Source organism: Apus apus, chromosome 1, assembly GCF_020740795.1.
Source record: "Apus apus isolate bApuApu2 chromosome 1, bApuApu2.pri.cur, whole genome shotgun sequence".
NCBI lineage: Eukaryota > Metazoa > Chordata > Aves > Apodiformes > Apodidae > Apus > Apus apus.
In genome coordinates, this window is record NC_067282.1 from 73817766 (window position 1) to 73839301 (window position 21536).

Sequence of the window (21536 nt, forward strand, 5' to 3'; positions counted from 1 at the left end):
CTTTCACTGTCTTTCCCTTTTGAGGTTGGAGGGTGGGAACAGTAGCCATCACTGCATCAGGGAAGAGTTATCCATTCGTGTCTTAAGTCAGCCTCCACCAGTCAGCACTGACCTCCTATCTAGCTGCTTGTAACAAAACCCATGCTGCAAAAGACTGCTTTTCTCTGTGACCTTTACTGTGCTACTGCTTATGGAAACCCAAAAGTCTTCTTGTAGGATTGACAGAACTACAAATTAAAGTTAAAAAACATCTTATCTGCTTCTGCTCAGCTCCTGCCTTCCTTATGGCCTTTCCAATAATTCCAGCTGGGTTTGCCTGCCTCCATCTTCCTTTCTGAACAAAGAGCGGTCTAAAAATGCTTTTCTCTTTTGGCCATCTGGGTCTCGCTCTCAGCAATAAGAACTTTCTTCCATGTCTTTTCTACACTTAATCAAATGCATCCCATTTCTGTCACCATTCATGACACAAAGAATTTGAGTGTGTCACGGAAGAGAATCTCTTTAATAACACAGTTCTTTTCAAGGATCCAACTGCATTATTTCAAAGCACAAACTGCACAGTCTGACAAGTTCAGCAGCACCTACTGCCTTTCTTCAGCCACTACTCTGGAAATACATTGTTTTGCTGTCTCTTTTAAGCCTTCTCAGCTGCTTGAGGAAGAGATTGAGGAAACTGATGCTTGGTCTCCAGTTGTGTTGCTAACATATCCTAATTGCCTCTTAACAAGACAGCAATATAGCTGTAGTTCACCTTTGCACAAGCCATATGACTTTAAGAAATTACAGAGATATTCTTGATGCAATACACAGCAATTCTAGCCCATTTCATGAGTTTTGGAGTCTCTTGAGGAAGCTTTTTTTTGGTATCACAGTTTTCCCTAGCCTCTCTTTTCCAATTCTCTTCACTTACCCTCCACTTTCTGCAATAGTTCCTCATTGCTCCTCCTAGTAGCTGCTGGTCACAAGTACACAAGCTAAGAAACTACAACCCAGATTAAATCACACATTGCCTAAAAGTAAAGGTTCAAGATGGGTTCTATGCAGAATTTTGTGCTGTGTAAGCATTTTAAGAATAATAATAGAAAAGGGCAGTTTAGCTGAAACAGAAAAATCCAGTTACCAAAGCCAAGTGGATGGTCTTACAGGAAAAAAAAATCGTCATTCATTAATTTTCTAATGCAATCAATAAGCAACACAAACAGAAGAGGAGTGGTTTTCTTCCCTGCTCTGAATGTTACCACAAAGAATAATAATTTTTTTTTTTTTGAGATTTTTGTCTTTTAGAGAATGATAATGCTTATTTGGACTAGTTGCATGAGATGTATGCTATCAGCTGGAATTCACTAGCCATTTTTAACTTCCTGGCTGTTTCAAGATACTGAAAGAAAGCCACATTTACAGGACAAATGTATCTTCCTTCTCCATGGTGCAATGCAACTACAGAATCATAGAATGGTTTGGCTTGATGGTCGAGGTTTGTACAGTGACCTAACTTGATATCAGTATTTGAATGAAAATCCAACTAATTAGGCAAGCAGCAAGTTGTGCCAAGCATCGTTAAGCCTCAGAGAGAGACAGTCATACATACAAATCTTAACCTCACATATCAGGTTTATATTTCCTGGGTTCACCTTGTTTCTTTATCTGCTAAATTAAGAGGTTGTTGTTTGTTTTTTTTTTTTTTTATAGAAAGCAGTACATTTCCTTCCATTTGACTGTTAAATCTTTCTGACAGAACAGGTCACTTCTGCAGTTTGTCCAGACTGTAAATACTCCTGGAAATTTCCTAAAGGTTCCTCAGATGTGTCTCATCTGTTAACTTAAAAGAAAGTGAAACCAAAGCATACCCTTTTTCCTATTAGAACTGAAGTAAAACCAATTTGGTCTTATACACATATGTATTTTTCATTTGAAGTGGCAGAGAGCAGACAGTCTTAGTTAATTGGATTAATTTAGCAAATTATTTTACTTAATTACCTTGTGTCAGGTTTTAGGTTTTCCACAGTAGAATGGGTTTGATTTGTAGTGATAATCGATTTCTCCTTTTCACCATCACTTGCTCCATTTTCAGTTGACACAACCTCATATTCTGGAAAATTATAATAAAGAGAAATCTGCTTAAATAACAGCTCTTACTTGAGCTTCTTCATTGTTCTCTCTTTTCTCATCTGATTTCCACTCCTACTGTCTGATAGGTTCTAAGGACATCTTGTATGATCCAGTCTGGATATTAGTGTGCTAAAGTGGTGAGAAAGAGTGATCCAATTCCAGATAGCTGAGCACCTAGTCCCTCATCCTTCCTCATAATTCAGTTATGGAATAGATGATAACATCTCACCTCTGCCCAAAGTTACACTACTGGCAAAATTCTGAACATGAGTAAGTACAAGCATTCTGCTGTTTGAATGAAAAAGTAAAAAAATATGAAAATACAGTTTCTCAATGCTTAAGCCTTGAGTAACTTAAAATAAGACCTATTTTTTTAAGATTTCCAAAGAAAAATACCCAACTAACTTGGATTGTACCTTTTTGGAATATGAAATTTTAGAATGAAACAATTTTGCATAAATTTATTTCTGTATTTATATGATTTATAGAGGCTCACTTCTTTCTTTTCACCTCCCTGGGATGGACCATCAAGAGCAAGCCATGCTCTGAACAGGGAATTAAAAACAGATGTTTGGGAAGATACCCCTTCAGTCATAGCCCTGTCCAAGATACAATCTCTAAAAGGCAACCTCTGTTCCAATTCATAACTACCTCTTCTAATAAACGCACTGAGTACATTGCTAATTATCCTGTCTTTGCAAAGAAATTCACAACCTCTCCAGTTCCTTCATTTCCCCTTCCTAAAACCTGACTGAAATACCAAATGTTGCTTAGCTAATTGTAAGCTGCAAAAGGAGAATGTTTAGATCAACAACACAAGGAATAAAGCAAGTATTATACTACAAGGACAGAGAACACTTATTAACAGCTAAAAAACCACTAGAAAACTCTTTCTTGTTTTTTTGTTTGTTTGTTTGTTTTCCCCTAATGATTCTGTTAACTTTAGAGTTGTTAACTAAATGCTAGTAAGCTGCAGGGCTTTTTTTTTTCCTTCTAATTTTTTTAGTTCTTAATATAAGTTGACCCATTTGCTGTCAAGATAGAAACATAAAACACCTGCAATGAAATTCAGTTTTAAAAAGGTTAAAAGCTTTCTTAATTGTTACCAGACTCTCAGATCCTCATTCCTAGTAAACAGAAGAGCTGTGTATGTAAATGAACATACACACACAAATTGACCCAGTTTTGACATCAGTTGTTCAACTATGGCTTCTTCTGCTCCCTTCTATGCAAAAAGCACTTTTTTTTAAGACAATGCAATTAAGTGGAAGTGCAGAGAAGCCCTAGGAAGTTCTGTTATAAAGTTTCAAGCTTCTAAACCACAGCAGTTCAATTGGAGCAATTATATACATGTATGCATATGTGAATTTAAGATTATTTACTGCTACAGTTTCAAAAGGGATCTCTACCCAGCTTTTTTTTTTTTTCCTTTTAATACACTAAGAGCAACATAAGGCTTTAAAATAGGTTTAAAATAGATTAGAAAGTTGTCATGAAGGAAGAATTTACCATGGTTTCAATAGTTCCATGTTCAGAAGTTCTTCCCTACAACAGCAACCCATGAACAGCAAAAAACCTGACCACTGCATTTTAAAAACAAACTCACGGACCAACAGCAATGGGTGCCTCAGATAAAAGGGGTGTGGAAGGGAAAAGAAAAAGCAAAATAAGTAAGTAGAGAGCTTTTACTTTAGATAATTTTTTCAAGTGGGTTCCCAATGCAAAGACCAAAGGCATGAGTCTTAATAGCTGATACATGTGTAAAACATACCTGCATTTTCTCTCTATGCATTTCCTTTTTGGAAACAAAGACCTTTTCCTATATAGCCACCAAGGGCTGTGTGAACCATGGAGAAAAAAAGGCAATCAACTTTTAGAAGCTCTTATTTGCCCTAATTAAGCCTCCTTAGAGAAATTATGTTTCTTTGGAAGCACGAGACAGAAGGTGGATATCCATTGCCTTAAGTACATTCAGATAGAGGCATTCAGCCTTTCTGCTTGTCATTTGCAGCCTTTAGAAAAGCAGAGATGTAAGTTTGATCACTGTTTTTCTAATTTTTTGTCGCAGACCTTTCCATTACTGAAATACAATTTTGTTTTTAGGATTACCCAATACAATGAAAGTCCTTGTGCATAACTAAAAGTCAAGCAAAGTAACCTTTTTTTTTAATAAAAAAAGGCTTAACTAATTACATTTTCTATTTCTACAGTTCTATCTGAAACAGTGCATTAAAAAAGAGACATGATGCCTAAACCAGATGATTGAAAAAACATGCATAAGCTACAAAAATAAAAAGAGATGACAGAAAACTTGATTTAAGTCTGTCTAAACAAGTAGTGTCATTCTGGCGCCAATATGAAGTAATCACTGTTTTCAGAAATTAGGATTCAATGACTTCTCTTGAATTCAGAAAGTGTCCTTGGATGAGTCATTAACTGAGTAAGTTTTTTAAGTTAAGATCAAGGAGACAAGCTCAATGAGAGTATTTGTAAGCCACAGAATGAAAACATTTTGTATTACACATTGAAGTTAAAAAGAATGAAGATTATATTTATAGGGAAGCTGTTGCATCTAGATACGAAGACACCTAGATTGAAAACTAAAATTTATCTAGCTGAAGGAAAATGAGTATTAGCCACATATTCTGCAGATGGTTTTAATCTCTTCTGGAATGCGGAAGTGTATTCCAGGTGTCTGTTATCACAGAATAGTCTTACAGAAAAGAAGAAACTTCATGGGATGTTAACTTCTACAAATGCTGATCACAACTGCAGAGTATGGGCTTTCACCTGAAGTCTCAGAATAAACAGTTAGCAATGCTTGTTCTATATTTCACAGCACTCACTGAATAAGAAAGTAAATAGCATCAGAAGACAATTAGGCCTTGCTGTAATCATTAGATGAGATGTGTGCTGACAGTTTTACTGATTCTTTTATTTTTGCAGTACAAATAAATGGTTGTGCTGCAGTGGGGTCATTAAAATCCTCAAGAAAAACAGCAGGTCTGCTTCCAAGAAAATGTGCAGACTAAATGATATTATCAGATCTAATCAAGCTAAGAACTTGTCTGTGGAGGCCTCCAAATGACAACAGCAAGAAAAAGGCTTTTTGCTTAATAAAAAGAAGCACTGCAGAACTGCCTGGAATGGAGAGTGCTCACAGAATGCCCATCCTCAGCCTAATTCTAAGGTAAGCAATAAGCTCACATTTCTTTGTCTTCCAGAATGAAGCACATCTGGAAAGCAAGTCAGGTAATAATTCTTATCTCTTTTTGATATTTTTCATTAACCTACAGTCTCTTTTGATTCCCATTTTAATCTAGCTGAAGGGTAGCTTTCTTCCTCTTTCCCAGAAGAGAAATTGCAGGCTAATTTTTGTTTTGAATGACCCTTTGGTTATGCATTTATTATTTTGCAAAACGGCAGGGAAAGCCAGAAAGAATAGAAGGTAAACATGGTAATTATAGAAAATCCAGAAATAGTATGGGGAAGAGAGTGGCCTTTCTTGTGACAGTCACCTAATTATACACCTGTACTGAAATCTCCCATGGCATGCGCTTACAATAATATCTGAAAATATTGCACTTACATGCTAAAGTGAATGGCTAATGATCCAGCCTTAGTCCTCACAGTTCCCAGTCTTATGTGTTCTACTCACTCATATTGAAACATAGCCAAACCTGTTTGCTCATGGCTGTGATGAACAAGTGATTCTGCAAATCAAAGTTTTATGTCCATGGTAAAAACAAAAGCCATTTTCCTGACGGTACGGAAGAACCACAATTTTCGGTTATGAATTGATTTAAATGTTCAATTTTGGTAAGTTTGGTTTTTATATATACATATATACACAGAAGATGACAGGAAAATAATTAATGGTCATCTTACACACTTACCTGTCTATGTACTCATTCCTATCTGACTCACAAAGATTCATTCTCAGTAAAAAACTTTCCCTTAGAAATGAAAAAAACAGATTCTTTTACCATAGAGAACTTCGTGACCATATGGTGGGTACAGCAAGTATTATATACTGGCAGAGTTCTATTGACCTACTGGATGGATGTAGGGTTTAAGTGTGTCTGGCCCACTGATCAAAAGCATCCACAAGTCAAGAAAGATGTCTACATTATGTGTATGCATCTATATAATAAGCACCACTGTCACATTGCTGGAACTTTTTGACTAGATCTTACCAGATCCTGTACACAGAGAAGCAGAAATTAAGATGAAATACAGAGTTCCTATTATTAAGTATCTTTTTGTGTCATCACTGGTACCAATGATTCAGTTGTGAAAATCTCATTCTAATCTTGTAGCATTTTCTTATCCACACTGGAGCTGACAGTAGCACAAAATAAAAGTACTAAGGTGTAAGATTCCCTTGGGATTAAAGTATATTTTCAATGGCATAAAACCACTGTGAAAATAAAAATAAGGTGGAAATACTGTGTTCTGATACAATGGAGGAAAGATTTCAAACTCACCAGTGACAGTGTCATTGTCTGGTTTTTCCCAGTCCAATATGACAAAAGTTGGACAGCCCTCAACAGTCACCACAGTGAGGTTGGTTGGAGGATTTTGTGGAGGACGAGTAGGTTCTTCCTTGCTGCCAGCTTCTTCTTGTGGAAAATGTTCAAGAGAGCTTGTGATAGAGCAAGGCACGTCGTTATCTTTCTTCATGTACTTGACATGGGGAGCTAAGAGCAATAGGGAAGAGCTGTTATTCAATACAAAATTTATTTACAAAATGTCAATACCATTTCATTTAGTGCAAAGCTTCCATCTCAGGATACCAAGGACAAATCTGCACAATAAGTCAAAGTTAAATGTGTAAGAATGAAACCTGTACGTTCACTATTGTTGCATCCCTCTTCCTATTGGCACCACTGATGAAATATCATTTTGAAGGTATTAGTGGGAGATATATGCTGTTTGAAAGAATTCACTTATGTCATAAAATAGGACACCTAACTTCAGCCCTTCTACAGTAAAATGATACTGCAATTCCATTTGCAGCTTTTGAGTGCTACAATAGCACAAAGATGTAATTCCCATCACCACTTTGTTTTACCAGAAACAGTAGCAAGTCTAGTCCAGGGTAATTTCATCATTTAACTTGCAGTTTCTTAAATGACTGTCAAAATCTTAACTATTTACAATGGTACAGGACCAAACCTTGAAAAAATCCCTCTAAGGTAAACATCTTGTACTCTGCATCAAAATTAGGAAGATTACTGAACACAAACACATTATGTCTAAAATTAAAACTTCAATTGGATGTAAACAATAAGCTCTTGCAAGAAAGAGAGAATCTCTTCAGAAATGTAGTCTCTCTTACCAGACCAATAAAAACACCCCTGATACAAATGCACTTCTTTCCATCATCTCACCCTGCTAAACCCTCTAGATTACTGCAACAGCAATAACTTGAGTACTTTAACACCTAATCCAGTATGTATTGCCATATTACTAGACTATTTGAATAGAGAGGCATGAGAGGTGAAACATATGAGTAGATATCCCTTATGGTAAGTTGCACTGATGTTAGGGCAATACCTGCCTGGGTATGCTTGCAAGCCCACAGGAAGTTTTTAATTTGGTTTGGTGGAATGTGAACAGCATGCAGTTGTACTACTGCTGGTATACAGGAAGAGCCACATAATGGTTGTGGGCAAGACTGTAAACCAGGAAGTGGTAGCAGGGAAGAAAGTAGAAGAGAATTTAATTTTTTTTCAAGAATATGCTGATGGTCTGCACTACAGCCCTTTCATCTGACACTATAGTGAAGCAGAATCAAAGTAAGTTTTGGCCTTTGAATGATCAAACAAGTTAATTTTGATGCAAGATCGGTCAGTCTTCATCTATCCCCCCAAATAAAAATACCATAGCTGTTGAAAACCTACCTTGATACCTTGGTTTGCCTGAAGAATCTGTTTCTGATGTAGGACTTGAGCTGAAGACAGTTGCATCCACTGTGGGAAACACAGTTAGAATTCAATTTGCAAAATAAATATGAAGTTTCAGTGTTAGAACTGGCATTTCACAATTCATTTGGCATTTTAAATAATGGTAAACCTACTCCATGTTAGACCTTTGCTGCCAGCTCTGTCTTTTTCTTATAAGACCTCCATTTTGGCTGTGATGCTAAATAAATCTTGCACTTACCTGCTAGGATAAAGATAGCCATAATCAAAATAACAGACTTTGTGATTGTTGCTGGATTCAGTTAATGCAATATAAGCAGAATATGTTTTGACCTTTTAAAATAGATCTTTTTGTACGGACTGGCTGTTTCGCTTGGAGCTAAACATGTTCATATATGTATCACTGCTATGTTGGCACATGAGCTTCTCTAAAAATATCAAAAAGGAAATCACTAATTCTGCCTCCAGAGTGTACAACTTCCACAAAATTCTAAGGAAAATGAAGGGAAATACAATGATGAATGGAAATGTGCTAAAGTAGTCAGAATTCATGACACCAGAGTTCTGTTAAATAGCCACTATACTGAACAGAATCTTCTCTTAGATGCAAATTCATCAATGGACCTCAATGGACAAAACACAATATATTCACAACGAGCATTTTTTAAACAAATCTAGCATTTAGATTGCTTTACTGAGCACTAAGGGTCACAGTTAGTTCATCATTATTACAAGGAGACTGTAAGAATTTTGCTGTTACTATAAATCCAGGAATATTAGAAACAGCATAGTTTATGGCAATACACCTAGAGCTGCATATTTTGGCTCAAAATTCTAAGCACACTCTTCCTCAAACCCATTCCTGTTTGCCACTTTGGGGAGTTTAGGCCTGAACTTGCAGTTAAGTCCCAAATTTATAAAGGGCAAGTTACCAACTAACCACTGTGTTTACTGCGTTACATTTTTCCCTGTTTAAATGGTGGCAGGTTGATCAGGTAGCTAGAAGGAAATTACAACCATGTTGACTGCTATCAGTCACCATCAAATAATAATTTGAATGTACATCCTGTGCAAAAGGAAATGTGCAGGAAAATAACTGCCTTATCTACTCCATTCAGAGATTTGAAGTAGCCACTAAGTAATATTGAAAACCTGTTAAGTGTTTATTGATTCTAGGAAGATGGAAGGGCTGTCATGTTCTCATTTACCAAGGAGTGCATCAGAAGACAGCAAGATGAACTCAGTCAAGTTACAAAAGTTGTCAGTGGCATAAAGGAAATCAGAATAATCTCAAACAGAATACTTATATTAAATATATAATGCATCAATATAGTTTAAGGAAGGGAAATAAAAGAAAAAAAAAGAAACCTTTATGTTCATGAAAAAAAAAAAAGCAAAGAAGGAAAAAATTTAAAAAGGAAAAAGAAAAAGAGAAAAAAAAGGGACAAAAAAGAAACCAGAACTGTTTGTCATATGCTTACCATAAGAGTCTGGAGTTACAAAAGCTGTTGGTGTCTTAAGTGATATTCCTGTCCTCACAGGTGTTGTTGGTCCAGCAGGTTTAGCTACAGCGACAGAAGGAAGAACTTGTGGCAACAATACATTCACTGCTTAAAAGAGTGAAACAGCTTTCTGATTTTTGAACAGATGCAGATTTGTGACAACTGCTTCATAAAACAATTACTTCAATTTAAACTGTGATATTCCCTCCAACCTTATACAATACCTTCCTGTTGTATCCAGGAAAATTCCAAGTTGTCCTTATCGTCAATATAACCTACTCCTGAAACCTGATGAGAAAATTACTGGCTTCTTGGAGATTGCCTTGGAATATAACTGAAACTGGAATATGACTTGGTATAAAGCACAAAATGACCCTACACAGATTGGTAAAAGGATGCAAAATGGCCAGCAATGATGTTTCTGTTTCTCAAATATAAAAGCACATTTCTTCATGAGTTGTTAAGACATAGAAGCTGAAATCAGCAACTGAAACTTGAGTTCTTCCCTCAAATGTCACTAAGGTCCTTTCATTTCTCCTCGCAATACAGTACAGGTGTTAGCAAGGCTAGAGCTGGAACATGAGTACTTCACTATGGTCTGCATTAAGAGTTTAACCACAGAGTAGTACTGGAGCCTTCACCAACTGAAATTAAGATGCACTTCAAATAAAAGTAATAGAAATGCAACAAAATCCAACATTTTCAATGTTTGTAACACTATATGCCCCAAAAGGAAAAAGCTTTCAATTGTATAGTAGGCAGTATAAATTTGGACAGAAAAAAACCCCAGCTATTTAAAAAACTATTTTAGATTATGTGATAATGCTTTTACTCTGCAGCAGTCAACACCGAACTGAAAACAAGTTTCTAATGTCTTTATTGTTTTCAAAAGAGTGGTAAAAGGCAAGAACTACATTCACAAACCATGCAGACACACAGATAACCACTGCGTGACTGTGAAATCTCAACACTAAAAAAGTCAACAGTTGCATAATGTAGTTGCCTGTCTGTATATTTGACACAGAGGAACATGGTGACTGAAGGCAGAGCTCTGGTGAACCAAGTTTAAAACAACAAAAATTTCAATTTTCCATTAATTTCCTTAATAAAGTGGAAATTTATTAAGATTCCCACTGCAGCCCAGCTTCACGAAGGTTCTGGAACTCTCGTTTCCTTTTTTTTCCATTCAGGACATTTCAATGTCTGCATCAAAACCTTCCCATAATACTGATTCCATTGGTGAGTAGGAAAGATGCTGGTAAGGAATTAATCACAGTGTTAATGAGAAAGAGAAACAGGACAAAATTATGGAAAGGAAAATCCAAGAAGAATATTGAGGCAGTTTTTTCCTTTTAATAGTGTGGAACAGTATCTCCAGGGAACCAGAAGCAACTCAATTATGATGTTTACAAGTAAGTTGGATGAAACACTAGGAAACACAGAAAAAGGAAAATCTGCCACTGGTCCCACAAGGAAGAACCAGATCATCTAACCAATTTATTCCATCTTGAATGCCTAGGAAGGTATGGTAACTGCTGACTACCACATAACCTCTACCACATAACCTCTTTCCATGTGCCTCTAGCACATGGAAAAAGGGCGAAATTTCAAAACATTGGCAAATTAATTAGACACTTCATGGAGAAAATTAGCATAGGCCCCATTACAAGCAAAATAACATGTATCAGGTCAACATTTTTTTTTTTATCCTACAGCTTGACCGACCACGTCTGATGTTCTGTTGTAGCTATAACTAAAGAAACTACACCAATCAACTGCAAGTACAGATGCAACATTTCAATCTTGGCTCTGCTATTGAGTAAACACACAGTTTATTTCATCCAGATTGGAGATTCTTGCTTCTAATCTTAAACAAAACTCTGAAAGATTTATTTAGGTCCTCCTACCATAGTCAGGATGAAGACCATACCGTAAATACTAGGATAAGCTTTCTCACAGGGATGTCTGCTGAAGCTGAGATGCTTTTTGTAGATGGGTAAAAGAAGGACAAAAGGGGCTTCCCTGGCAGACCCCAACAGTCTTTGCTCTCAAGAGAATGCAGAAAAAAATTCACAGCTCTCTCGCTTTAATAGCACACAAAGGCCCAAATGAAACAAATGAAAAAAAAAGCCAACAGGAAAGAAAGAAGAGCCAAGACCGTTATATTTTCAGTGGGCTACAGAGACTAAATATGAAGAGGGAAGCATTTCTCATTATGCTAAGTGTAATGAGATCACAGTTTCTGACTAACTGGGACATAATTAGCCTACAGACTCTAATACAGACTTCACAGACAAAACATACATAAAGATACTGAATATCAGCTTCAGGTTAAAATTAGGAAAATAAAATAGGAAATGTGAAAGTTTCTATGTGCTTATACTGATACTAAGAAGTAGCAATACTCTAGCTACAATTCCACATGAATTAAGCTGAACTCTTTGCACATAAAATAACTCAGCTTGCTCCACCTCTCAGTGCAGTAAGTTTTCTGTGTGCCTATTAGCTCATGTTATTTGCAGTACTTAATGGATGTGCCATATGTATGGAACAGAATTTCTTTACAAATAACAAGTTAGGAGCATGCATTGGAACATAATATTCAGTATCTCACATCTGGCGCACACATTAAGTAATTGCAAATGCTATTAATAGACATGAAATGTTCTTAAGGGTGATATTCTTAAATGATGACTTGCATTGTATTTTGCTTTCAGTTTGCTTATTAGGGAGATTTTTTACATATTTAGATTAGGAAAACAAAAAGCAAGGAGAGTTTATGTATGAAGAGAAAAGACACAAGGCTTGTATGTTCAGCAGACCAGTATCTATAGATGTCACAAATGAAAGGAAAAGAATCTGTACTATAAAAATTCTCATGTACTCAGCTAGTCAGTTCAGTATTGTCTCACACATAATAATGTACTTGTGCTGAAAAAGCTGAGATACCTGGACTGCCTGGTTTACCAGTCACGGTGTTTGGAGGCAGAGGTTTTCTTCGCATTGGTGTAGGCTTGACAGGAGGCATAGGAGGACGCTGAGGGCCAGGCAATGCAGTTACTGAATGACATTACAAAACAGTGTTACTAGTTATTTAACCTCAAATTCCATAAATCAAACTCATCAGAAGTTATATTCCAAATTCTCAAACAATGTTTCATGTCTGATGTAGTATCAAAAGGGAAGAGGTGAGGTTAGGAGATGAAGTAAGTTGCATTTTCAGCCTTAAACTCTTCAGGAAGTGTGTGCCATAGAGTTTTAAACCAAGTTCACACTGAAAAAATGGAGGTCCTTTGAGATTATGCACAAGTGTTTCAGCAATTCATTTTCTGTGCAGTTACTAATTTCTGCCAATGGTAATTTTTTGGCAGCTAAAGGGGTACTTCTTCCCACAATAAACATCATCTCAGTGTACTTGGAAATGTCTTCAGTATTTTACTCACAAAATTTCTGATCTTTTGTACTTTCTAACTGATAAAACCAGCCACCCTCAGCTTGAAGTACAAGATGTAGCAAAAGGGAAATTACCATTAATGACACTTTATCTTAGGTAATTTAAAAATGGAAAACAAAAAAGTCACTGTCACTTCATGCACTGACATGGCTTGAGACAGTCGCTGTGCTAGAAACTCCTGAAGCACCCACTTAGGGTGTTTCAATGCTCAGTTCCAGCTAATACCTATTAAATGTATCTGGTAAGGTCCTTTGAAAGTGAGGTATGAAGGAGAACCTAAGTCTCTTAATTCATCCTTAGAAACTGTTTTGCTTATTTTCCAGGCAATTATAAAGGATTTTATTGTGCAAAAGAAAGGCAAAGGAGAAGATTTTTCTTCCACTTTCGCCTCTGCATTTCTTTCCTTAAGAAAAATCCCAAAACAAAACAGGAGATAAGTGCAACACATTTATATAACAAAAGACTTTTTGTACCTAACTGGGGAAAATCCTCAAGAGTAATGTAATTCTTATGATGTTGCCAATGTCAACACATATGCAGGTTGCCTGATTCTGAGTTACTGGCTACACAGAGTATGTTGGTCCCTACTCATCAGTTTATCCTATAAATAGGGTGACTGTGGGCGAGAAGGGACTAGATCCAAAGACTCCCAAAATGGGAGAGCGTTTTTAGAAATACTTAACATACACAAACAGGCACATCACCATCTTTCTCTGTTCCCTTTTCATTTTGGACTTTTGCAGTCAGCTATATAACACTAGAGATCAAGACAGGAAACAATGCTCTATCTATTTCAGGCAGATGTAATGGCTTTGAAAATAGCATTTGGAGGTTTCATGTTAGTTCTTAATTCCCAGATGGAGGTGAAAAAAATACGTGTAAAGGCCTGAAAAAGGATAATACATTTTTGTATGTATAAGTCATCATACCCTACCTAGTACTACATGATAGTATCCATGATTGATTTTCCTCCTACCCATACTTAGGGAATGGAATTGTCTGAGACGCTCATGGGGTAAAAAAAAGTGCAAGTATAGACTACTCAGTAGTTTCTGTTAAACCTTCTGAGCAACCCAACTGCAAATTACATGCAAGACAAACCATCATGTTCAGTGGACTGTATCACAGTTGAATCTACTATACAGCACTCTGCAAAACCAAGAATCCCTACCCTTCCCTTCTACTACTTCCAGAATGATTTGTGTGATGGTGTATGATGCCACCAAATCTAATTAACAATGTGTGGAGATTTAGCTTGTAAACTAGGGCACACGATAAAAATTAGGGATTTTGTGACAATGTAGATACTTCTGAGGACAGTGGCACAGTGAACTATTAGGATTTATTTAATCTTCGTATTCTTTGTATAATGTTCTTCCTTACTCTTCATGTAAAAGTCTTCGGACAGACTCCTAATACAAAAAGGTTAATTCTTATGTGCTGTAACTTATCTTTTTAATTTCTCACAAGTAATGTAAATTTTTTAGTTAACACACATGAGTTTTCAGAAAAAGTAAATGTACTTAGAAGTCAAATACAGGCTAACTTAGAGCAATATCTGATTAACCAGCCTCACCTCTTCACCTGGTAAGATCACGGAACAGATCCTCTCAGAAGCTATATCAAGGCATATGGATGATGCGGAGGTGATTAAAGACAGCCAACATGGCTTCACAATGGCAAATTGTGCCTGACTAATCTGATGGCCTTCTATGATGGAGTGACTGTGAGATGGTGGATAAAGGAAGAGCAACTGATACATTCTATCCTGACTTCTACATGCCTCTGACAATGTCCCACACAGCATCCCTGCTGCTAAATTGGAGAGATACTGATTTAATAGATGGACTATTTGATGGGAAAGGAGTCGGCTAGACAGTCCCATATAAAAACTTGTTGTCAATAGCTCTATGTCCAAATGTAGATCAGCATCAAATGGTGTCCCTCAGGGGTCCATAGTGGGACCATTACTGTTCGATACCTTTACTGATGCCTTAGACAGTGGGATTGAGTGCACCTTCAGCAAGTTAGCAGATGATGCCAAGCTGAGTGGTGCAGCATGCTTCAGGGACGAGATGCCATCAAGAGGGACTGTAAGAGGCTGAAGAAGTGGGCCAATGTAAACCTCATGCAGTTCAAAAAGGGCACATACGAGGTTCAGCACCTGGGTTGGGGCAATCAACAATCTCAGTACACACTGGGTTATAGACAGATTCAGCACAATTCTTCAGAGGACTTGGGAACATTGGTAAATGAAAAATTAGATATAAGCTCAAAGGGGATTGTGGAGTCCCATTCTCTGGAGATATTCAAAACCCACCTGGATGAAGTTCTCTGTAATGTGCTCTAAGTGATCCTGCTTTTGCAGGGCGGTTGGACTAGATGATCTCTAGAGGTCCCTTCCACCTCTGACAATTCTGTGCAATGTGCACTTGCAGCCCAGAAAGCCAACCATATCCTGGGCTGCATCAAATGAAGCATGGCCAGCAGATCAAGAGAGATGATTCTCTCCTTCAGCTCTGCTCTTGTGAGACCTCACCTGGAGTACTACATCCAGTTCCGGCGCATCCAGCAGAAGAAAGACACGGACCTATTAGAGTGGGTCCAGAGGAGGGCCAGGAAGATGATCAGAAGCCTAGAGGACCTCTCCAGTGAAGCCAGGCTGACCTAGTTGGGGTTTTTCAGCCTGGAGAGGAACAAGGCTCTGGGAAGACCTTATTGCAGCTTTCCAGCGCAGGAAGGGGCCTCCAGGAAAGCTGGAGAGGGACTTTTTACCAGGGCTTTTAGTGATAGGCTAAGGAGTAATGATTTTTAAACTGGAACAGGGGATATTTAGGTTAGACATTAGGAAGAAATTCTATAGTGTGGGGGTGGTGAGACACTGGCACAGGTTGCTCAGGGAAGCTGTGGATGCCCCATGCCTGGAAGCGTTCAGTGCCAGGTTGGATGTTGGTGCCCGTGCAGGGAGGTTGGAACAGATAATCTTTAAGGTCTCTTCCAACCCAAACCATCCTATAATTCTATAATTCTGAATTTTCATATATGTATTAAGACCTCATGAAAAGATCACAGAAATATACAAGAAAATATGAAATAGTGGTAGGCTAATTTCACAACCATACCCAGCTGGTTTTTATGACTACAGTTCAAAGTCTTGGCTTACTTCAATGCTCTAAAAGCTTAACTTGAAACATCTAATACCATAAGGTGAGTAAAAGCAGATGTAGATGTTCCTTCAGATCTATGTGCATAAAAATACCTTCCTGTCTCTACAAATCACAAGCTGGATTTACTTAAGTACACTCCACTGCCTGACATTCAGTAACAAAAAAATGCAGAGTGCCATCCTTGATCCCAGTTTGCAGTCTGTATTCAGCTACTACTAAGATTATATTACACTAGACTTAATCTTTGTGAATAACAATCTTCAGACTGAACAGACTTAAAAAAGATAGAACATCAGAACTGAGCTGTCAAGATAGGTTCTTGTCTTTGTGCAAGTAGAGTAAGTGTAACAGAAACTCAGCAGGGATTAGGAGCAAACAGCAGTTTATAAATCAGTTAGAGGCATATCTTTTTACCTGTGTTTTTAAATCAAATAATGTTTTTAAAGGAAAGCATAAGTAAAAAGAGCAGCTGCAGCTGAATAGTAGATCCAAGGGTAAAACAAAAAAGACTTTATTTTTAGTCAGTTGTAATGCCAGTAAAAAAGCATAACCATACCAAGGTCTACTCTTCGTTATGCTTATGAAACAAAGAATTCCTCTATATGTAAGGGAGCTTATGTGCTTGTATGTATGTTTGTGTGCATACATGTGGCATGCAAACACACACTATATACAACTTTTCAGTTGAAACATAACAATTTTAGAAGCGGACTAGAAAAAAATGAAATACAAAAAGCATATTTTTGAAGGCCTATTTTGGGAAGCTGTTTTTTAGCAAAAATATTTTGATAATTTTGAAAATATTGCAAGAATTGCAAAAAAAGTGAAACTGACAAGCCTGGTACAGCACATGTAAAAAAACCCTGTGAACTTAATCGCTCCACATTGTTATTTTCCTTTAAGTCTAACATTCTAATTTTCCCAACAATCCTAATATTCAACAAAACTTCCTCATAAATGGGAGGATGATTTGGTTATGCATTCTCTTTATTCTCTCTTGGTATGCAGAAAATAATCATTATGAAAAAAACCTCAATGCTGGCAGTATTGTGGCTGCTTGATCATAAGGAGACACCACTAGGGGTGGTAATTTTTAATATATGGCATATGCTAGTGATTATGTAATATTCTTATTTTTATCTCTTTAAGTAGCATCCTGAAGCCAAGAGAGCATGTATTGATGAGGATGACTAAGAATTACTTCCTCTTCTTAGTGGAGGTGTTTTTTGTGTAGGAAAGTGGTATTTTTATTTTTCATAATGGCTAAAGTTTGCTATATTGCCTCCTTTTATTAACCTTACCAGAAGCTGGCTTTCCCCAGGTATCACTATATTCCACAGGTTTTTCCACAGCCATGCCAATTTGCCTCACAATATCCTCAGGTGTATATACATCATCTGTGAAACAAAGGAAATGACGTCAGCATCTACAGTGCAGTACCACGTCATGCAATATTTCTATATTGTATATGTTCAAACTTTAGCTAACATTAACTGCAAAACTAGCTCACATGGCCCACTTATGTTTTTTAAGATGACTTAGTGATATGTGTTATCTTCTTATTCAAGTAAGAAGAAAGTGATATGGGTCTAGAAAGTCTGCAATTTAAGTTTAAATATTCCTTGAAAAAAGTATTTTAAAAGAGAGAAGTAGTAAGATTAAGAGATAACAGATGAGTTAAACCAAGATTTTATGTGGAAAGATGAGTACAGAAAACATTTAATTTTTCAGTATACAAAATAAAATGTTCATTTATTCCTGCAAAGGACAAAGTTCTCCTTGTCCCCAAGATAAGATCTCCAGTTACCCTCCGTATTGAAGGGCTAGAGCAATTCTGAACCAAACATATACCATATTTGGAGTACTGGAGGCAAAGTGTACATACAATTCAATTTGTGTATAAAAGAAAATCTTACTTAAAAGTTATATAAACATACTTAAAAAAAACAAACACCCCTGAAGTTAATGGCATTAAAAAAGATCAACACAACTACTCCTGGTACAGGAGTATTTACATGACACCAGACTTAAATTAATATGTTTTTCCTACATGAAGTAAGTATATTTACTTTATAAAAAATCTATATATAGTAGAGTAAGAAGATGCATTGCAATTTCATCATGTTTGTGAAAAGTAATAAAAATCACTCTCTCATTAGATAAGAAAAAAACACCCTGAAAGTTACTGCATTAAAAAAAAAAAAATCTCAAAATGAAATTCATTACCAAATTCCAACCCTGTTCCAACATGATCTAAACATTTCAATCAAAGATTTCTTAGGTTTATAATCTGATGCTCAGCTTGTTTTGAGATTAAACTAGTGTTTTAACTGCACAAATTAGATAATTTTTCAATTATTTTTACTATTTGGCCATTCTTGGTAGGCATATCTTGGGAATCCACAGTCCATAGTGTGGATGTGTTAAGAGATTTGCTTAAGTATTGATAGTTTAGAATTGTAATATTTTCTAAGTTATAGCAGTTAGGAATGAACAAAATATTGCATACATTCTAGATGGAAGAAGTTGCTAGTTTGTTTTTTTTCTTTTTCAGAAACTTGCACTGCTGTTCTTCCATTAGTAAAGTAACAATGAAAAATAAATCTAAGTTTCAGGGAGAAGATGATCATACCAGAACACTTTCCTGTTGACAAGATCTCCACTTTGAATGTTTCAATGCACTTTAAAGTTACATAAAAGTTAGTTTGTGTTTTCACACAAGATACCTGCACTATCAACCAGATTGCTGTATTTGTCGTAGCATTTCCTTATGCTACTAACATAACTTGCTTATTATAAGCATTTCAATTTACCACATTAATCCAAACTTTTAACAGAACTGAGAATAGTTTGTGTCTTATTTTATTTCTGTATTTTCTTCCCCTGAAATATGAATGGGGTCTGGAACACTTTAACTAACCACTGCAACTTTAATAGCAGGAATACCATTAGAAGGTTGGTTGATTTTAAGGGAAGAACTGGGAAAAGTGCCCTTGATAAAACAAGCTGAAACACCATAGTACTTGACTTCCTCTAGAACTGGGCTATACACACACCATTTCAGAAATAAAAAGAGAGTAAACACAAAATTAATGGCCATTATCATAAAAAACAACCCTCTTTCACAAGGAAAATGATGATGTTGCTCAGCGTTTTGTTTGTGGTTGTTTGTTTGTTTTTTTCCTGAAGGTTATCTGGAAGCTTAATATATCAGGAGCAGTTTTTAAATCATTAGGATTAAATTAAAAAAATCAGCCAAACAAAGAATAAGATAAGTTAAAGACACTGAGACAAATATGAAAAGCCATCTCAATAAAATGAAATGCTAGAGAAAAAGGCTAAAACATGGTAAAAAAGCAAAAGATATGTTAGTCACGAGGAGGCAATGTCTGCCTCTTTCCCACAGTCAGATTTACCACTGGCAGATTTACCACCAGCTAGCCAGGAGACTAAATAGTCTGCCAGGAAACTAGCCACAATCCCATGTGCTGGAAAAAAACAAATTCTACTGCTTATCATCTGAGCCCTGAAGCTGCCAAGCACACTCTTCATGGGGTGAAACTTTTTTGCACTGATGCTAATGAGCACAATCAGGAAGAAGAACTGAAGTACATTCAATAGCAGTGCCACCCCAGCAAGGAATTAAAAGATCCAAACTGGTCTTCAAATTACGTAGTATTCACAGCTCTTCAGTAAATGTGCTCTTCTTCAGAGAAATTAAAAATATTGTAATGCCTAAAGGTAAGCCTGACAACATATTGCTCCTTACAATCCAATCAAGGATTCTGATTGTTTAAATCAGAAGTTAAGGACTGTGATAAGCTAACCACAGAAAACAACAATCATTTTCATAATGGAAGAAACAAACTTAACCATTCCCAAAAAACATCTAAATATCTTATAATGTTACCTATTGAAGAAGAATTATTTTTTTTTTCCTCATCTGCTAAGATTTAGGGTTCCAGGTTGGAAAAGAGAACTCTACTGGGTCTTTTCTGCAGACTTAGGAATTCTGTTTATAATATGTAATTGCACATTACTTGGGAGAGAGAGAGGAGATCTCTTTAACTAATTACCTGAACTCTCCTGTGCAAAATGTTGGGGTTTTTTGAGTGCAGACAGCCTTGTACGCTCAAACACTGTGTTTGCCACAATAATGTGGTGTACCTGCTTTACAGATTTGGGATTTCACTTACTGATCACCAAGAGAAGTACTGACTGAAAACAGATATGGATAACAGATAATAACAGCTCTTCCTTAGTGCATTGGACATCACATTAAGTTAAAGGGTTTACTTGGCAGGACACAAAAACTAGGTAACAGATGTCTTCAGGATGTTTCCTTAATTCAGAGAAAAATGACTTGCATAACTGAGCAACGGGAAACATTATTAGAAGCATAATCTAAAAGGAACTTATTTGCCTTATTTGCATACACATAGCATGCACAGCAAGGTAATATCTTGTGATGATTTTTAATCTAATCTACCCCAATGAAGCTCTAGTTCTTCCTGGCTACTGGCACTGCTATAAAGACATGGAAATAATGACAACTAAAAATGAGATTCCTTAAAGCAATAATTTAGCAGTCACCTAAAACAGCATTAAAACCGATAACCTGTATTTTACATCTTACATGTCTACTATTACACTTAGACTGCTGATTTACTTAACATGCTTTTTTTTTTCTTATTTTTAATCTCCAAATACCTCTGCCAATGTTGCTACTATATGGGAGAAGGGAAAAGCTTAATAAACTGTCTAACATAACTGTGTATTCATGCATAATTTCATAATGTGATTTCAAAGGCCACCTACTCCTGGAGACTCGTATGCACTCTGCCTGTTTTAGTAATCAGACATTAGAAAGGTCACTTATAAGCAAACTGCCAACACAAGCAAAGAACAAAACTTTTTGACCCACAGCTACTGTCATTGGTCACTTACTACTGTAACTGTCTCTGATGTCTTAAAATCTGATAGGCTCATTTCATTTTCCAGAAGGTAATGAACCTACGAAAATGACATTTGAAGGGTCAAAAAACACATAGTTCCAATGAAGGCATCCACTCTGTTTGTAATACAGAGTAGTAGCATGTCATGTTCTAAACAGACTATTTTTAATTAAATTTAAATATAATCTCATCTGAGATTTTGCCTTTTCTAAAAGGTGTTGGGCTTCTCCAAACTATGTACAGGAATGAGTAGCTCAAATCATAGTAAGGTCAACAACAGGTATGAAACTGGAATTCTGATCTGGAAATCCTGGTATGGAGGAACATTACACAGATCAAAAAAAGGAAATGTGCAGAGTAGATGGTGTATTGCTCAGGTTATCCTAACCTAGCTACCACAGAGCAATAGTATGGGACAGTGG

At 36.5% G+C, this 21536-nt stretch overlaps 1 protein-coding gene across 18 annotated transcripts in view; it reads right to left on the minus strand.

Annotated features, from left to right (window-relative positions):
* The window catches only part of ABI3BP (ABI family member 3 binding protein), a 152404-nt gene that overhangs the window by 20900 nt on the left and 109968 nt on the right, over positions 1-21536 (minus strand). For all 18 annotated transcript variants that reach the window (XM_051622176.1, XM_051622076.1, XM_051622147.1 and 15 more), the window contains 6 exons: positions 17461-17556; positions 12488-12598; positions 9518-9601; positions 8016-8084; positions 6597-6809; positions 1978-2089 (listed from right to left, as the gene is read on the minus strand). In XM_051622176.1, the coding sequence (XP_051478136.1) occupies positions 1978-2089; positions 6597-6809; positions 8016-8084; positions 9518-9601; positions 12488-12598; positions 17461-17556 (685 nt within the window). The remainder of the gene's footprint in view (positions 1-1977; positions 2090-6596; positions 6810-8015; positions 8085-9517; positions 9602-12487; positions 12599-17460; positions 17557-21536) is intronic.